The sequence below is a fragment of the Pristis pectinata genome, chromosome 6 (assembly GCF_009764475.1).
Source record: "Pristis pectinata isolate sPriPec2 chromosome 6, sPriPec2.1.pri, whole genome shotgun sequence".
NCBI lineage: Eukaryota > Metazoa > Chordata > Chondrichthyes > Rhinopristiformes > Pristidae > Pristis > Pristis pectinata.
In genome coordinates this window covers 16,355,357-16,371,988 of record NC_067410.1, presented here as the reverse complement: position 1 = coordinate 16,371,988, position 16,632 = coordinate 16,355,357, and the positions used below count along the sequence as shown (strand labels likewise).

The following is a 16,632-nucleotide window of genomic DNA, read 5'->3' as shown; positions in this document are numbered from 1 at the left end:
TTTGGAATAGTTTGTGACATGATTAAAAGCACTGATTTGACATTCTATGATACAGAGTTTTGGAGGCTGTTGCAATGTGTAGAAGTTGGAAAAGCTTTGACAATTCTGACATTTAGTTGGAGAAGGATGATGTACATTTTGACAAAACAATTTAAGGGTTCTGTCTACTGCTTGAGTTTTTATGTAGCTGCAAATCTTTGAAAGTCCAAAGGATACAATTAGGCCTAATTTGGGAATCTAAGATGTGCTCAGCGAGATTTCTTTCATCAGGCTTGCTTGTGCATCAAGATGTCTTTTATTAGTCACATGTACTTGAAACACACAGTGAAATGCATCTTTTGCGCCGATTGTTCTGGGGGCAGCCTGCAAGTGTCCACACAACTTGTGGGCGTTGTGTCCACACAACGCCCACAACTTCCTAACCCGTACGTCTTTGGAATGTGGGAGGAAACCGGAGCACCCGGAGGAAACACAACAGAGCTTTATAGGTTAGAAGTTGTGGTGATTATCATACCAGCAGCAACGTCGTCATCATCATCATCTCTGGCAGCCTCAGCACCCACAGGTCAGTGAGTGGAACATTGTACAAGTTTCTGCTCCCAATTGCTCTCCAGTGACTTCTTTGGAGATTGGTGAAATTGGGCTCCCTTATAATTGATTGAATCTTGGTATGGAGTTGAAAGACAACTTAGTTCAATATAGTTCAAACAATTATATTTCAGTAAAGTGAAAGAGGTGGGGAAAATTTGTTCAGATAACATTGTAAAATTTTATTCTCTAAATCAAAAGATTTTCTCAATAGTCCCACTACTCAGCCAAGCCTTGCAAGTCTGCTTTATCTGATGCAAACTCTTGATTTGTAGCATGTGATTAACATTGTGACAATGAACTTTTATTCAGATTATGCAATTTCTAAATCTGCTGTATTTTCTGAATTTGCTACCTTATTGTGGGATAGATATATTAAATATTTTTAAAAGTTACATGTGAGTGCTAAGTGAAGCCAATTACTTAAAAATAACATCTGATCTATTTGGGAATTTGGGGTTTCAGGATGACAAGTCTAATTGTCTTTGATCTGAAAATTGGCCAACCTAAGATTACTCAATTGTCCTTATTACTATTACTTTCTGCATTGAGATTTGAATAGACATCTTTGTGCTACAATGAATCTATTTTCCATGGTGCAATAAATAGTATGTACAATAACTTACAGTTTAATCTACATTATAGGTGATGAGATAACAAGACATTGTCCCATTAATCCATAAAATTTGAACAATGAGATCACTGACTCAACTCATCAGTGGTGTTTTTGAGAAACCAGTTCACTCTGTTCATTCTTCATATGTTATATTGCTGCAATTGTTGATAGAGAGCCTGCCAGGACTCAATGCTCAAGAGATTTAAGAGGGTAGAGTAAATTTATCCAAGCTTACACCACACCACAGTGATTACAAACTTAAATTACCTTTAACAACTGTCATAAGTTTCTTATTTTAAAAGGTTACATGAAGTATCCAAATACGTACAGTAATGAAAAAAGTTCTATAATTATTGGAATGACAGGGGAATTCTTGGGCTTGAGGATAGTTTCAATCAGTTGTTTCAAAGATCGTTTGGTTCTTCGTGCTTGTGGGCGGTGGAGGAAAAAAGGGTTCACAGCAAAGCATGTAACTGGATTCCTGTCATCAGTTTTATAAAATTTACTCAACACCTTTCATGAACTCCAAGAATTCTGCAAAAGAACAGAAAAAAACATACTAAGGGTCAAGTTTTCAATTTTTCTTCAATGATTTTGAAAAAGTGTAAGATAGAGTCATAGAGCATGGTAACAAGTTCTTCAGCCAAGCATCTACACTGACTGTCAAGCACCCTCTACACTAATCCCAGTTTTCCTCTCACATACCCCTCACATGCAACCCCCTTCTGTCACCCATGTAAACTAGGGGCAACTGTAAAGTAACCAATTAATCTACTGGCAACACACAAAAAATGCTGGAGGTCAGTCAGCATCTATGGAGGGAAATAAACAGTTGATGTTTCGGGTCGAGACCTTTCATCAGGACTGGAAAGGAAGAGGGCAGAAGCCAGAACAAAAGGGTGGGGGCGAAACACAAGCTGGTGGGTGATAGGTGAATCGAGGTCAGAGGGGGAAGACGGGTAAGTGGGGAGCAGGGGTGAGTGGGAATGATGTGACAAGCTGGGAGGTGACAGGTGGAAGAGGCAAAGGGCTGAAGAAGATGGAACCTGATAGGAGAGGACAGTGGACCACGGAACAAAGGGGAGGTGGGGAACCAGAGGGAAGAAGGTGTGGGTGGTGGGCAGGTGGTGAGGGTGAGGAAGAAGAAAGAGAAGAGGTAATGGGATCAGCGAAAACAAAGAGGGGATGGACAGAGGGGAGTGGTTACCAGCAGTTAGGGAAATCGATGTTGATGCCGTCAGGTTGGAGACTACCAAGATGGAATATGAGGTGTTGTTCCTCTAATCTGCATCTAGCCGCAACTTGGCATTAGAGGAGGCTGTGGACAGACATGTCTGTGGGAATGGGAAGTGGATTTAAAATGGCTGGCCACTGGGAAATCCTGGCTGTTATGGCGGATGGAGCGAAGGTGCTCGATGAAGTGATCCCCCAATCTTTGTCGGGTCTCACTGATGTAGAGGAGGCTGCACTGAATGCAGTAAATGATACCAGTGGATTCACATATAAAGGAAGGACTGTTTAGGGCCCTGAATGGTAGTGAGGGAGGAGGTGTAGGGGCAGGTGTAACATTTGGGATGATTGCAGGAATACGTGCCTGGAGGGGGATCGGTGGGGAGGGGCGTGCGGACAAGGGAGTCGAGGAGACAGCGATCCCTGCGGAAAGGGGAGAGGGGACGGGAAGATGTGCCTGGTGGTGGGATCCCATTGGGGAAGGCAGAAGTTGCAGAGAATGATATGTTGGATGTGGAGGCTCGTGGGTGGTAGATGAGGACAAGGGGAACCCTATCCCTGTTGTGTTGGGGCGGGTGGGTGGGAGGAAATGGGGTGAGGGCAGACATGCGGGAAATGGAGGAGATGCGAGTGAGATGCATTGATAGCAGTGGAGGGGAAACCCTATTGTCTACCAACCAGCACATCTTAGGCATGTGGAAGGAAACTGGAGGAAACCTATGCAGTCACAAGGAGAAGGTGCAAATCCCACTCAGATAGCACCCAAAGTCAGGACTGAACTTTGGTCACTGGAGTTGTGAGGCAGCCACTGTGCCACCCAGTGTAAGTTGCTAATGCTAACTGGTAGATTCAGTTACAAGAATATTTTAGAACACTAAGTACTTGCCCTGTTATTTTTTAACTCCTCATGTGATAAAGTCTAATGATTAAAAAAAGTAAATTCTTGGAAATATTTCTGAAATATAAATGCAAGTTGAGGATAAAGGACATGTCATTTCATAGGTGGCTCAACCCACCTCAATTCTGGAATTCTTTTCCATAAAGAGCACCATTGTTTTGTGTTTACGATCCCTGGTCCTGGATTGCTTCAGTTTTCACAATGAGCTTCTATACACTCAAGCTTAAATTTTATGGTCAGCAGCAAAGCAACAGCACTCTCTGCTGACCTCTAGGAACACTTCCAACAGAGATCTAGTGACCTTAGTTGCATGGATTTCCCCTTTCTCAAGGCCAGTTGCCATCAGGACCCAGCTTCAAGGCGATTCTGACTTTCAGGAACAATGTTGTCATCAACCTGGCTGAACAGCTAAATCACATTAAGAATTCTAACATACTGCAAACTAGGGAGTTAAATGTATAATTTTTAAATTAACATTTTAAATGATTTTGTGTTTTAAAAGTATGTGTTAATAAGTTCTGAATTAATAATTGCTTAGTTTTGGTTGAATATCAAACCCCTTTATAGGATGCCCCAAGATTCTGGGAAGGAAGACAAAGTGTTGTTTTTGCTATCAGTTCAAAAACTTAGGAATATTCAATAATAAAACAATAAATTCTTTGGAAATTAGTTTAGTGGATAAACAAATAAAAGGTTGCAGCCTGCAAAAAAATAATTGGTTATGTAACTTACCATCATAATCTATTCTTCCATCACTATTTTTGTCACCATCCCGCATTAGCTCCTCTATGTCATCTTCAGTGATGCATTCACCTGTTTCTTCCAGCATCATCTTTAATTCATCAATGTCAATGTAACCATCAGCATTTCTGTTAACATATTGGTGGGTATTATATTATTTACTATTTTATTACATGTTATTTCCCTTGTTAGTTGGTTGTTCTTTAGGTACTGCCACATATTTGAAAATGAACTTCAAACTCATTGCCTTTGATTAAGTTCCTGAGATAAGGATTGTTTACAAACTACTTTGAATCAATAATAGAAGTAAATGAGTAGAAATCAATGACAATATTCAAGTTTTATATTCCTTATCTCCGTTTAGGGGGGAAGGAATAGATGTTGTGGCTTAACATTGATTTTATTTTATACATACGTTTAATGAAATGTTGTTCAAAATCTTTATAAATTTTAACAGAGTAACTGAGGCAAAACTTTCTATTGGCAAAGGTCAACAGGCAAAGAGAACAATATTTTAAAATCCTTTTGTTGTAATTAAAATCAAAGGAAATGAGACTTCAGAGAAATTCATTTTCATTGCTAGAGGAGTAATTAGTGGGCTTTGAAATAATTAAAACTCACCACTCTGTTTAGAATTTACTTACACTGGAATCAACACAGTCTCATGCAGTGAAATTGCAATTGAAAAACATGAACTGTACATGTAAGAAAGGTTTGCAACTTCATATTATTTTATGCATTTGTATTTCATATTTCCTATTGAATATCATTCAAGCACACCTTTTTGAGGAATGGGGGAATTATGGTCCATAATTTCTGCTTGCATTTTAAATTTTGTCTATGGTTGGATGTTCGCTGACCTGCACATTAATAATGGCAACCACTGGTAGTTTTACCATTATTTATAAAATACATCTTAAGTACCCCTTTTCACTGAATCAGAGGCTCCTAAATTTTCATAACAATGAAAATCTACAGATTTCTTCCTGTTGATATATAACAATGTTGTGAAAAGTACTGCATTGCAAATTTAATAACTGCACAAAGGAGTGGGTATATAAATATCCAGGAAAACAAAAAGGGGTTTACATGTAAATTTAAAACTATGAATATTTACTTATCAAACATTCGAAACAGGTCTGCCAGTTCTTCTTCTGATTTTCCTTTACTATCATCTTTCATGCATCTCACCATCATGACCAAGAACTCATCAAAGTCAACAGTACCACTGCCTAAATGAAAACAAGAATTAGAAATATTTTCGATGATCGTGTTGAAGAAAGAACAAACTCACGTCATTACTGTTTACCTCATCACTAAAAAGTGGTCTACCCCTAAAAATGAATGGTATCAGTTTGCCTGTTTCCTCAATGGAGTACCACTTTGAATGATTTTCATCACATCTAATAATAGTTACTTCACCTCACAGTTACTTCAAGGTGGAATTGAGGGTAAAGCTGAATGGCAGATTACTTATGCTGAAAATATTACCTCACTCTTTTTTTTAAATAGGCCACACAACTCATCTGGGACAGAGATCCCATTCTTCACTGTCATTGAATAAAACCCACTGAAAATCAATTTCTGCACATCTTGGGTTGCAGTGGGTGGGAATGTGATTCTAAGGCATCAAGGTCAAAGAGATTATCAGAACTTTGGCTCATGCATAGAAAGTTGACTTGATCATAAGACTAAGTGGTTGCAGCTACCTGCAAGTCTTCGTGAGCTTGTATTTATTTTTGAAGGAGCAAGGTAAAGATGAAAAGAAGTTAGCATCCTAGTGACCGAGTTTCATGGTTAAGCATTTTAATATTTTAGCTTGAAAATGTTTATGCTAAAATGGAGTAACCTCAAAATAATGCATATGTCAGGGTACAACTTTAACACCCATATTATAGGTTAGTTGTATTATAAAACAAACTAACAGTAACACAATTTTTGTTTTGGGAACATGGTAATTCAGTCTATCTGAAACCACATTATATCAAGCTTTCACAGTATAAGAGAGATCATTAAACAACACAAAATGTTTTAAATCATATTTGATATTTCTGTTTTAAAATTAATAGACTAACGATAGTCTCCATAAAATCTGTACCATTGCTGTAGTCTAACATATAATAAAAAGAATTTGATTTATATGAAGCTGAAGTGTTTGCAACCATCTTCAGACCTCTTCCTGTGTTCCTTACCATAATAAAAGGCCACATGATATCATGAAAATAAATGAGCATATTAGAAATCGCAAAGTCCATGGGCCCTGATTAAAATCTCATGTATGTTGGTGTAGACAAATGCTCCAGAACTAGCATCCATTCCAAACAAGCTTTTTCTGTACTGCTACAATTGTGGCAGCCAATTCAGTTCAGCCAATTCCTATCCCATCAGTCTACTCTTAATGTTAAGCGGAGCAAGTTGTCAGACAAGCGCCATACACTTAACAGTAAACTGTTCAATGATGTTCAGCTTAGTTTTGCCAGGATCACTTGGGACCAAGCCTTCTTGCAGTATTAGTCCAAACTTGGACAGAAAGGCTGGATTTCAGAGTTGAGATAAGAGTGAATGCCCTTAACATCATTACAACATTTGACTGAATGTGGCATCAAGGAGCTCTAATGTTATTGAAGCCAATGAGAATCAGGGGAAACACCACTATTTCATCAACAGGCATTATAGAAGATGTAGTAGTTGATGGAGACCAATCATCTCAGCTCCAGCAATTGTTACAGGAGTTCCCCAGGGCTACATTATAGGTATTATCAGCATCTGCTTCATGAATGCACCTTCCTTAAAAATAAGGTCAAACGTTAGATTTTTCACTCATGAGTGACCAGTAATCAATTCCATTCACAAGGTCTGGACAATATCATGCCTAGGTTGTTGATAGGTTACAACCATACTACATGCAATAATGACCAGCTCCAGAAAGAGAGACTCCAATTATCTCACGGGCCTTGAAATTCAATGACATTACTATCCTTGAATCTACAGTTTCAATATCCTAAGGTCACCATTGATCAAAAACTTAACCGGACCAACCACACAGATACTGTGATTAAAAGAGCATATCAGATTCTGATCTTTGATTACCAGAAATCTTTTAAGTTACTTATAATGCACAAGTTAAGCATGTGATAGAGTATTGCCTGGATAAATATGGCTTCAACAATATTCGAGAAGCTTGGTACCATCCAGACTAAAGCCCATCCTCTATTGTATACATTCACTCACGCCACCAGGTATGCTGCATCTGTAGAGTTTATCATCTCCAAGATGTACTGATGAAAATCACCTAAAGGGACAAAGACTGCAGGGCCAGGGAAATATCACCAACTCAAAGTCATTCCTAACTGGGAAGTACATCAACCTGGGTTTTACACAGAAATGACATCATTTAGTTGCCCAAATGTGCGCTTCTTCAATTTACTCTAAACGACTTCAGGGTTTCCATACTCAGGACAAGATCCTTAAGTTATATAATCAGTACTTCCCCACTTGTTGAAGGTAAGTCACACAACAGCCGATGCCAGGTTGGACAAGTCTCAGGGTGCACTTTTAGCACCTGCTAAATGGAGAGCAACTGGTGGGGGACGAGTAAGAATTATATAATTTAATTTTTTAATATGTTTTAAATGTTTTAAAATATTTTTGTGTTTTGAACAGTTTAAACTATTTTTGGGTTTTTTTGTTGAAAAAAAATTTCAAAGGTTTTTAATAATCTTAATAGATTTTCAAGTGTTTCCTTGATTAGAAATATCAGCTTTGACAGTCATGAAGCTCAGGGGTTCAGCTGAACCAGATGTCAAAGTTAGGTTTAGCTTTTTTTGTGAGAAGAGCCAGTTCCCAGCTGCAATTTCCTACTTGGGAAACTGCAGCAGTAAGTTCACTTTGCTTGGTGGATGGCATCAGCTGACTATTTAGCTTCTGACCGCAAATCCTAGGCCATTGTCAGTCGTTTATCTTTAATGAGGCAAAATTCTGGAACTCCAGGAATACCTAGCACTGTTGGAACAACTTCACCTTAGATTGCAAAGGTTCAAAAAGGGCATGTAGCTTCATATTTTGTGGGCACTTAAGATAGGGGATAAAACTGACTTATCCAACAAAGTGAATAAGATGGTCAGGCTAACCCCCATATGGAAATATAACAACCCAGCTTTTGTGCAAAAGTGTCACCATACATGTACAAACCAGCTGATGTTCTCACAAGTAGCTTTGAGTAATTCTGCAGGAAATCATTGCAGTACATTCTGGATTTCTGTTTTAAGCTATGCAGACATAAACTTTGCAAGCTACTTTTACTTTCATGATTGTTGACAGTGAACACTGATTACTCTAACTACAAAATGAATAATTTCAAATGGTTCCTCAGTGATTTATGCCTTCCTCTGACACGGGTTTTCAATTTGTATGTGCATCTTGACACCTATCTTGCAGTTCAAAGTACTGGGGAAGATGTATGTTTTGGTGAAGATTTTTTGGTGGGATAGGAGCAACATAAGATCCATATTTTCACACTTTTTTCCTAATCTCCTAATGTTACATGCTAATATTTTGTAGTTTTTATTAAGAGCATTCAAAAACTGACTCTCCATTGCATTTTCTTCTCCATGAGGGTTCCCTGGACATTCTCATAGTGATGAAGTTGAGATGAGAAATGTATTATACTGAAACCAGAACTATGGGGGTTCAAAAGGCAATGTGCCCCATATTCTTGAGGACCACAGTCTAAATGGCTGCAGTTAAAAAAAAGAAAATAATGTTACATTATAATTCACAAAAAGGATGCAATTTAATCCTAAGTGCTTAAAGGGATGCAAATATGCTCCTCAAAACATATTAGGACACAGGGTCTTACGAAGTTTTAAATTTATATCATACACATTAAAATCTCATTATGTTTACAGTGATAATTTTAAGAGATACCATAGAACCATACAGTACAAGACAGGCCCTTCGGCCCACCATACGATAAAACATAATTCATAACTGTACCATCTTCATCCACTTCATCAATCATCTCCTGCAGTTCCTCTGGTGTTGGGTTCTGACCCAACATGCGCATTACTTTACCCAGCTCCTTGGTACTGATGCACCCATCTGCAGCATCCTGCACAAAGATATCAAAAGCTGCCTTGAATTCTGAAATAAAAAAAACAAGAAATAGCTTAGTACCATCAAATTTAACTATTACTTTGAAATGCTTTTAACTCTCTCTGTTTTCTGACTCCTTACCATTCTTCTGCTCCTCAGTCAGCTGCTCAACCTGTAGTGCAAAAACACAATGAGTTCCATAGACGCAACTTAATGTGAAAACTGAAAGTTAAATGTGTCAGTCCATCTGCTGCTCAAACTGTCATCTGTATCTTTGTCAAGTCCATATTCAACCCTGTTCATTCTCCTTCATCACACTGCCCAGAGATTTCAGCTCATCTAAAATTCAGCTGCACATAATACACTCTGCACCTATTCACCAGGCACCCTTGTCCTTGATAATTTATATTGAACTCCAATCTCACAATCTCAAATTTAAAATTCTTATCCTCATGTTTAAAGTCATTTAATGGCCTCCCTTTGTATGTAATCTGCTTCAGTTCTGCTGCCCTCTAGGAATGTTATGATCTTTCATCTTTGGATTATGTGTATCCCACCTACTGCACCACCACTAACAGCCAAACTTCCAGCTATCTGGACCTAGGATCTGGAACTCTATCTGCAAATGATCACTAAGAAATAGCATCTTAAGGGGAGCCTATCTGGAAGGGTAAGGATGCCTTTAGACTCTCTTCAACAGACCAGATAATATTAACCAGCCTTTAATTAACACTGAAAAAGCCTCAGTTCTCTTTCTTAAGCCTACTTTAGTGTGCAAGGCCAGTGCCATTCCCAGGTCTCATGAGAGCAAAGCAATTTTGTGCAAGTTATGTCAGAATGGCATGTGGAGAATTTGGAATAAATATCTAGATTTTACCTCTGGCAAACTAAGTACCTGTTCTCATTTGGCAATTAGGACTTTGATAAAATATTTTACACAAAAACATGTTACTACGCAGAGAACCAAAATTCATTTATTAGATGTTAGCTTTGAGTTTTTGCAAGTTAGCCTAAGAGATGTTCAAATGGTGGAGTAAATTTTTGACAAATGATGCTACAGTTAGTTGGAATTGTCAGCTCTCCCCATAAAATATCTCTTTGAAAAGCACACAACCAGACCAGAAAAAAATTTTCAAACAAAGATGTCAAGATTGTTAAAAACAACCACCATTAATCCATTTTACAAATGGTAAAAGGACAATACATTCAGTATATGTTTCTCTGTTTAATTTAGGCAACATCTGCAAATATTAGAGCGTATCAGAACAAACCATTAAAGAGCTGAGGCTGTACAATGTGGAAATTGTTTTTGTATAATTCCGTTGTAGATAATAAAAAATTGCAATAAAAGCACATCGCCATCTGGTGCATGTGCAAACAAAGGAAAACTGGAGCCTCGAATGAGTAGCATTTGAGAAATGTTTTTCAAGTTTAACATGCGTGAAGAAAAATAATGTTTAATACCTAGCAGTTAATGTGCATATATTTGAAAAAATTGACCATTAGCAATTTTTCCACTACAGTTACTTGTCTTATCTTCTGACTTCTTCAATTTGCTTTAGGTATTGCATTGTTTGATTTTTTTTTTACAGGACGAGAGAGCAAGTTGTCACTGAATGGTGAGGTTGGAAATAGCATTGAGAGGATGACAACAAAGTCTTGAGACAATACTGCCATAACTTCGCACAAGAAAACTGCTAACAATGTCAGGGAGGGAAAGAAGCACCTTGCAAAGATTGCAGTGTTTCTGGGCTTTGGGAAACAAGTTCAGAAATGAAAGAAAAAGATTTGCACATGCATTGCAACATTCAAGTCCTCAGGACATCCCAAAAGATGTTGAAGCCAATGAAGTACCTTTAAGGTGTGTGATTGTGCTGTAGGTGGGTTCAAGATTTGGCCTGACAGTGTGGTGTCAATTGTTTTTTCCATGACATCTTTGCCCTACAATGTGACCCTAAAGTTTGGCTGTTTGTAACGGCAAAGCTGGGATCTGATGTTTGCAACCATTCCTGCAAGGTAAAATCAATTAATGCTAAAAGTATGGAACACAACCCTTAAAATGTGGCCAAGTTCATTAAAGTGTTCCAAGTTCCTCGCCAGTTACATTGATACTGATTTGGAAATAGATTTCTTCTTTGTCACTGGGTCTAAATTTTGGAACTCCCAAACTCCCAAGTAGATTTTTATTTACCACCAGATCATCGGAATTGGATGGATCCCTACCAAACACACAAGGAGGAATAATTCACAGTTGATATGTGGATTGCTCCTCCACATCCCAATTAACGCAAGAGACACACCCACATCACACACGACCATACCTTCAGAGACTTTTCCCTTCATTTTTTTTTTCATTTCCCAGCCTCTCATGCACTGCACCAAAAACATTTGGAGCCACATTCTCTGTCCAGCACTTGAACATAATTAATAAGGATTTTCAGGTTTTATTTTGTTCTATTTTATTTGCTGCTGTGGGCCCAGTCACATATAATGCTCACTCACTCGCTCAAAAATTGCTTCCTTGGTAGGAAATTAACACCAATTTCATCCACTGGTAAACTTGCATGAAAGGAATGTGACATGTTCACTTAAATAAAAAAGCAAACCTGAAAGATTTATTAAAGCAACAATGAATTTACTTCATATCATGAGGTCAAGTGCATTCCCAGTAGTGATAGTAATGGGTATTGCAGTCAATAAGAAATTCAAAGATTCTGTAATGGAAAGCATCAACTGTGTTTTAAAACTCATTTATGTCTATCTCACATTCTCATTCATCTCCCTTCTCCATTCCACCTTCACAGCGCACACACAGTCCACATGGATATATTTTTAACTTTGTACTCTTGATGGGGAACCTCAGCTGTCAGCAATATGCTGCAAATATAAGCCATGTGCCACGGTTGATTTCCCAAACAATATTTAAGATAGTTAGGAGATCAAGTGCTTAAATTTCTGATATGGTCAACATAGTATTGACTGATGGAAAGATGAAGTTATAAAGTTACATGCTATACAGTATTTCGTATTTTCACTTTCTCTTTTTCATATCCACCTTTTCTATCATTCCAGTTCACTGACTGTCTTGTGTTTCTCTTAAGTCAAGTTGTGAACTGTCTCTGTTTCCTTTTATTCATTTATGAGATGTGGGCATCACTGACATATCATGAATTTATTGTCCATCCATAATTGAGAAGTTGCTATTGATCTAACTGCAGTTGATCTGATAGATGCTCCTGCAGTATAAGTAGTGGGAAATTGCAGGATTTACACCCATTAACATTGAAGGAATGGCAATATGTTTCCAACTCAATAATGTATAACTTTTGAGAAACTTAAAGCTGATAGTTTTGGATTGAGGAAGTGCTGTTAAAGAAGTTCTAACAAATTGCTGCAGGGTATTTTGTAGACTGTAAACACTGGAGCCTTGTTTTGTAAATGTGGATGCGGTGAATGCTTAAATTGGTGGATGAGGAGCCAATCAAATGGGCTGCCCTGTTCTGGATGATGCAGAGCATATTGATAGTTTTTGGAACTGCACTCATCCAGATGAAAGGAGAACATTCCATCACACTCCTGATTACAGGCGACCCCCATATTATGGCTGTTCGACTCTTGGAAATTCACCCTTACAGAGTTCACACATCACTATGCAAAAATTTGAGATATTGAATAACATTCACTCTCAAGGAATTTTTGTGAAAAAAAGTAAATAAACACAAAGTTTTTTTTTCCAAATAACGTTTCTTGACACAGATGATGCAGCTTCGGAATACAGAAAATCAAGATACGGTCTGTTTTCTAGCAACACAAGCCCCTCCCCCAATCGCAATGTGAAGGCCACTCATTGTCCTTGTGGATGTTGGAAATGTGTTGGGGAGTATGGAAGAGAGTCAACTGCCAGAGGATATCCTGCTTCTGATCTGCATTTGCCTCTGGTCCAGCTAGGTTTCTTTCCAGAGTGACCTCACCACCAGCCCCCCACCCAGGCTATTGATAGTGGGGGACTCAGCAATGATAATGCTGTTGAACACCAAGGGTATGTGGTTAGATTCTCTCTTATTAGAGATGATCCTTGTCTGGCATTTTGGTGGCTCAAGTGTTATTTGTCACATATCAGCCCATATCTGATTGTTGTAGGATCTTGTTCCATGCGGTACTAGGCTGCTTCATTATATGAAGGTGTTGTAGTTAGAATTAAGCATTTGGAAAATATCAGCAAACATTGCCACTCCAATATCTGACCTTTAAAGGAATGGAAACAGAAAACATGTGGGTCAAGAACATTTCTCCAATGATATCCTGCGCTGAAATAATTGGCCTCCTTCAACCAAAGCCTTTGTGCTAGGTATGATCCACTCATATAAAGTTATCCTCTATTGACATTAATTTTTACCAAGGCTACATGAAGCCAGATTTGGTCAAACGCTAGTTAACTAACAAGGGCATCCTTTGGCCCTGGAATTCAATTTGTTTGTTCATGTTTTGAACAAGGTTGAAACTGAGAGCTTCTGGTGAAACCCAAATGAATCATTAAGTGACTGGATCATTAGTGTTGAAATACCATCTGTTAGCTCTGTTGAATGACATCTTCCATTACTTTGCTAATGATTGACAGCTGACTGATGGGAAAGTAATTAGATGCATAGGACTTGTCTTGCTTTTTGTGGAGAGGACATATTTAGGCAATTTTCCACATTGTCAGCGTGCATGGCTAGAGGCAAAGCAGATTCATTAGCCCAAGTATTTAGCACTATCGCCAGGATGTTGACTGATCCCATAGCCTTTGCTGTGTCAGATCTCTCAACCATTTCCTGATATCTCATGCAGTGAAATGAATTGGCTGAAGACTACATTACTTTGAGTGGGATCTTGGGAGGACACATTTTTAAAAAAATCACTCGGTATTTCTGGTTGAACATGCTCGTAAAAACGTCATCCTTGAATTCAGCACTTATGTGCTGGCCTCCAGCATCATTATGGATGGGGATATTTTTGGAGTTTCCTCCATCTTTAACTGTTTAATGTCCTCCACTATTCACAGCTGAATGTGGCAGAACTGCGGAGCTTTAATCCAGTCTGTTATTCTAGGATCATTTAGCTCTCACAATTATTTCTAATTTCTCAGTTCTGACACCTGTTCCTTTTCCTGATGATTTTCTATATCTATCCGTGATGACTCTTGTCCGTATTCACAGCTCCTGTAGGTCATCTCAGGAACAAATGCACATTCTGGCTGCTGTTGTATGATCTTAACAGTTACACCGCTTCTGGATTATTTTATATGGGCAGAAACTTTAACCTTTGACTGTAGTAGAACTATCAAATAATCCAAGATATGTTTGGGCATTGCCTAGATCTGCATATTCATCCATGACTGTTTAATTCGTATGCTACTAACTGCAGAATATTTATTGTTAGATGGCACTCGTCACATATATCACAAGAAAAAAAAGTTACAGCACGTGGCAGTATACTGTTAGCAGGAAACAAAATACATGTTGCAAGATACAAGAATGTCAGCTCTCATTTTCACCTTCATTTAACCTTCAGTGAGTTTCTCAGTGTTCACTATCTTTTTTATATAATTGGAAATGGAAGTTAATGGTGATAGATGTTAGCTGATGGAAGTCCCCGTGATGAAACTAATGCGACCCTGAGCAATCTGCCTCAACTTTTCAAACGTTGGAAACAACTGTGATGCGATAAAAAGGGGGCAGCTGTTGTCTTTGTTAGGCATCGCATCTAAGTCAGGATGCTTTCGGCATGAATGGGTTCCCAACACACACAAAAAAAAGTTCCTTTAAAGTCCTGTTCGCATGTGGCCTTGGTAACACTACTCCTTGTTATTTTTAACAGTGTAAAAGACAAGACAACTGTTGAGGAGAACTAAGGCAAATACTACGGATAGTTTGCTTTTGTTCCAAGCTTTTGATTGACACGCACATATATCCTTGAAATCTTTATCTGAGCATTTGGGTCCCTTGTGGCTGTTGGGAAAGTTGTCGACAAGATAACCGCCTCCGTGAGACCCAAAATTAGCTTTAACCCAGAACAGCAACATCTCCTCGCATTCCTTCACTGTAAGGACTACAACCAAAGAGCTGCTAAAATTAATGAAGAATAAACTTCCCTGAATTAAACTGTAAAGGGTTTGGGCTTACATTCAGCAGTACTTAAACGCAACACAGTCTCCCAATTCCGACTAAGGTTTTTGAATGAACCCCTCTAAGCCTTTGTTACTTTTTTCCACTTCAGACTGTTTTATAAGTAAGCTTTAAACGCTTTTGCAACAAAGGTTAACAGGATATCAAAAATCGTTTGTTATCATTATTATAACGTGTGTGGAGCCACCTGCTGATTGTTTAATATTCCCAACTGCCGGTAAAATGGGACAAGGCAAAGTCAAGACTGGAAATCATTAAGAAACTTCACATCTCACGTTTGACCTTCAGGAATTTGTTTTGAAGGCACGCTGTAGCTGTGTGTAAATTACATTTCATCAGTCAATGAACCAGAATGTTATTCTTTCTCACGTGTACATTGGGCAACTTTTTAAAGTATGAAGTGCAGAGACCGGGATTGGATTGAAATTGATGAAGACTGGGTTGGTAAATTCTTGCCACTGATGATCCCTTGCAATGTGGGCAAGAGGGAGCAAGTACTGAGATTTTTTTTGCCAGATTTAAACTAACATTTTAACGTCAAATTTCATAGGAACAGGGGAAATGTTATTCTACTCAGAATGCTCCTAACAGTTCTTTTGAGTTAGCTAGGACAATTTAAAAATAATGTTCAAATTCATGTACATTTAAACTTTTGTTTATTGTGGTATTTTGATTAATAGAGTAATTTCTTATAAATCATTGTTTTTATCATATAGATGTGTTCACTGCGGCACATCTGATCCACAAATAAATCTAAATGGTCTAAAAATAGATTGGTCGTAAATCACATTTGTGTAGCTTTTCCCATAAGGTCTCTGCATCCAATGATTAGTGTTTCAGAACTTGAAACAATTGAAAACCTAGACGCAAATTAAAGAAACTGTGCACTCACCGCCGCTTTGTAAATATCTTCCATGGTCGAAGATGGATGCAGCGCTGTTGAGGGACAGAGAGACAATGGTCCCGCACCATCTTTTATAGGAGATCTGAGTTCCACGTTTACCACACGCCAAGCTTTCCATTCAAACCCAACAGCGCTAAATCACTGACGATATGTCAGATAAGAATTGAATGTCACAAGAGGCAGAGCAGCAATGCTACAGTCGGGACATAATTAAACTGGCATCTTGGCCTTTCACCTTCTCCTGCCTATGCATATGTCACTGGGACAATGCAAGGTGTCCCAGCCTTAAAAGTCCTGCTAAAATTTTACTGATGACTCAGTGCAAGAGACAGCCATTTTCTAAATATTCAGGATCATAGTGGGATTTATTTGAGCTGAAGTGAAGAGATTATTT

The 16,632-nt window shown here is 38.3% G+C and overlaps 1 protein-coding gene across 1 annotated transcript; it reads right to left on the bottom strand.

Moving 5' to 3' along the window:
• Positions 1 to 1,706: 1,706 nt before the first annotated feature.
• On the bottom strand, positions 1,707 to 16,250 carry LOC127571560 (troponin C, slow skeletal and cardiac muscles). The gene is made up of 6 exons (XM_052018047.1): positions 16,227 to 16,250; positions 9,309 to 9,339; positions 9,069 to 9,215; positions 5,191 to 5,305; positions 4,065 to 4,201; positions 1,707 to 1,738 (listed from the first exon to the last, which is right to left on the bottom strand). Exons 1-6 carry the CDS (start codon positions 16,248 to 16,250, stop codon positions 1,707 to 1,709), a joined length of 486 nt encoding a protein of 161 aa, XP_051874007.1.
• Between the last annotated feature and the right edge of the window lie 382 nt (positions 16,251 to 16,632).

What these genes read in the sequence shown, in the direction of transcription:
- LOC127571560 (XM_052018047.1), bottom strand. Translation starts at nt 16,250, where the DNA reads ATGGAAGATATTTACAAAGCGGCG. An exon ending in GACTGAGGAGCAGAAGAATG is followed by an intron (nt 9,216 to 9,308) that starts GTAAGGAGTCAG and finishes TTTTTATTTCAG; the next exon opens with AATTCAAGGCAGCTTTTGAT. An exon ending in TGATGAAGTGGATGAAGATG is followed by an intron (nt 5,306 to 9,068) that starts GTACAGTTATGA and finishes GTTTTCATTTAG; the next exon opens with GCAGTGGTACTGTTGACTTT.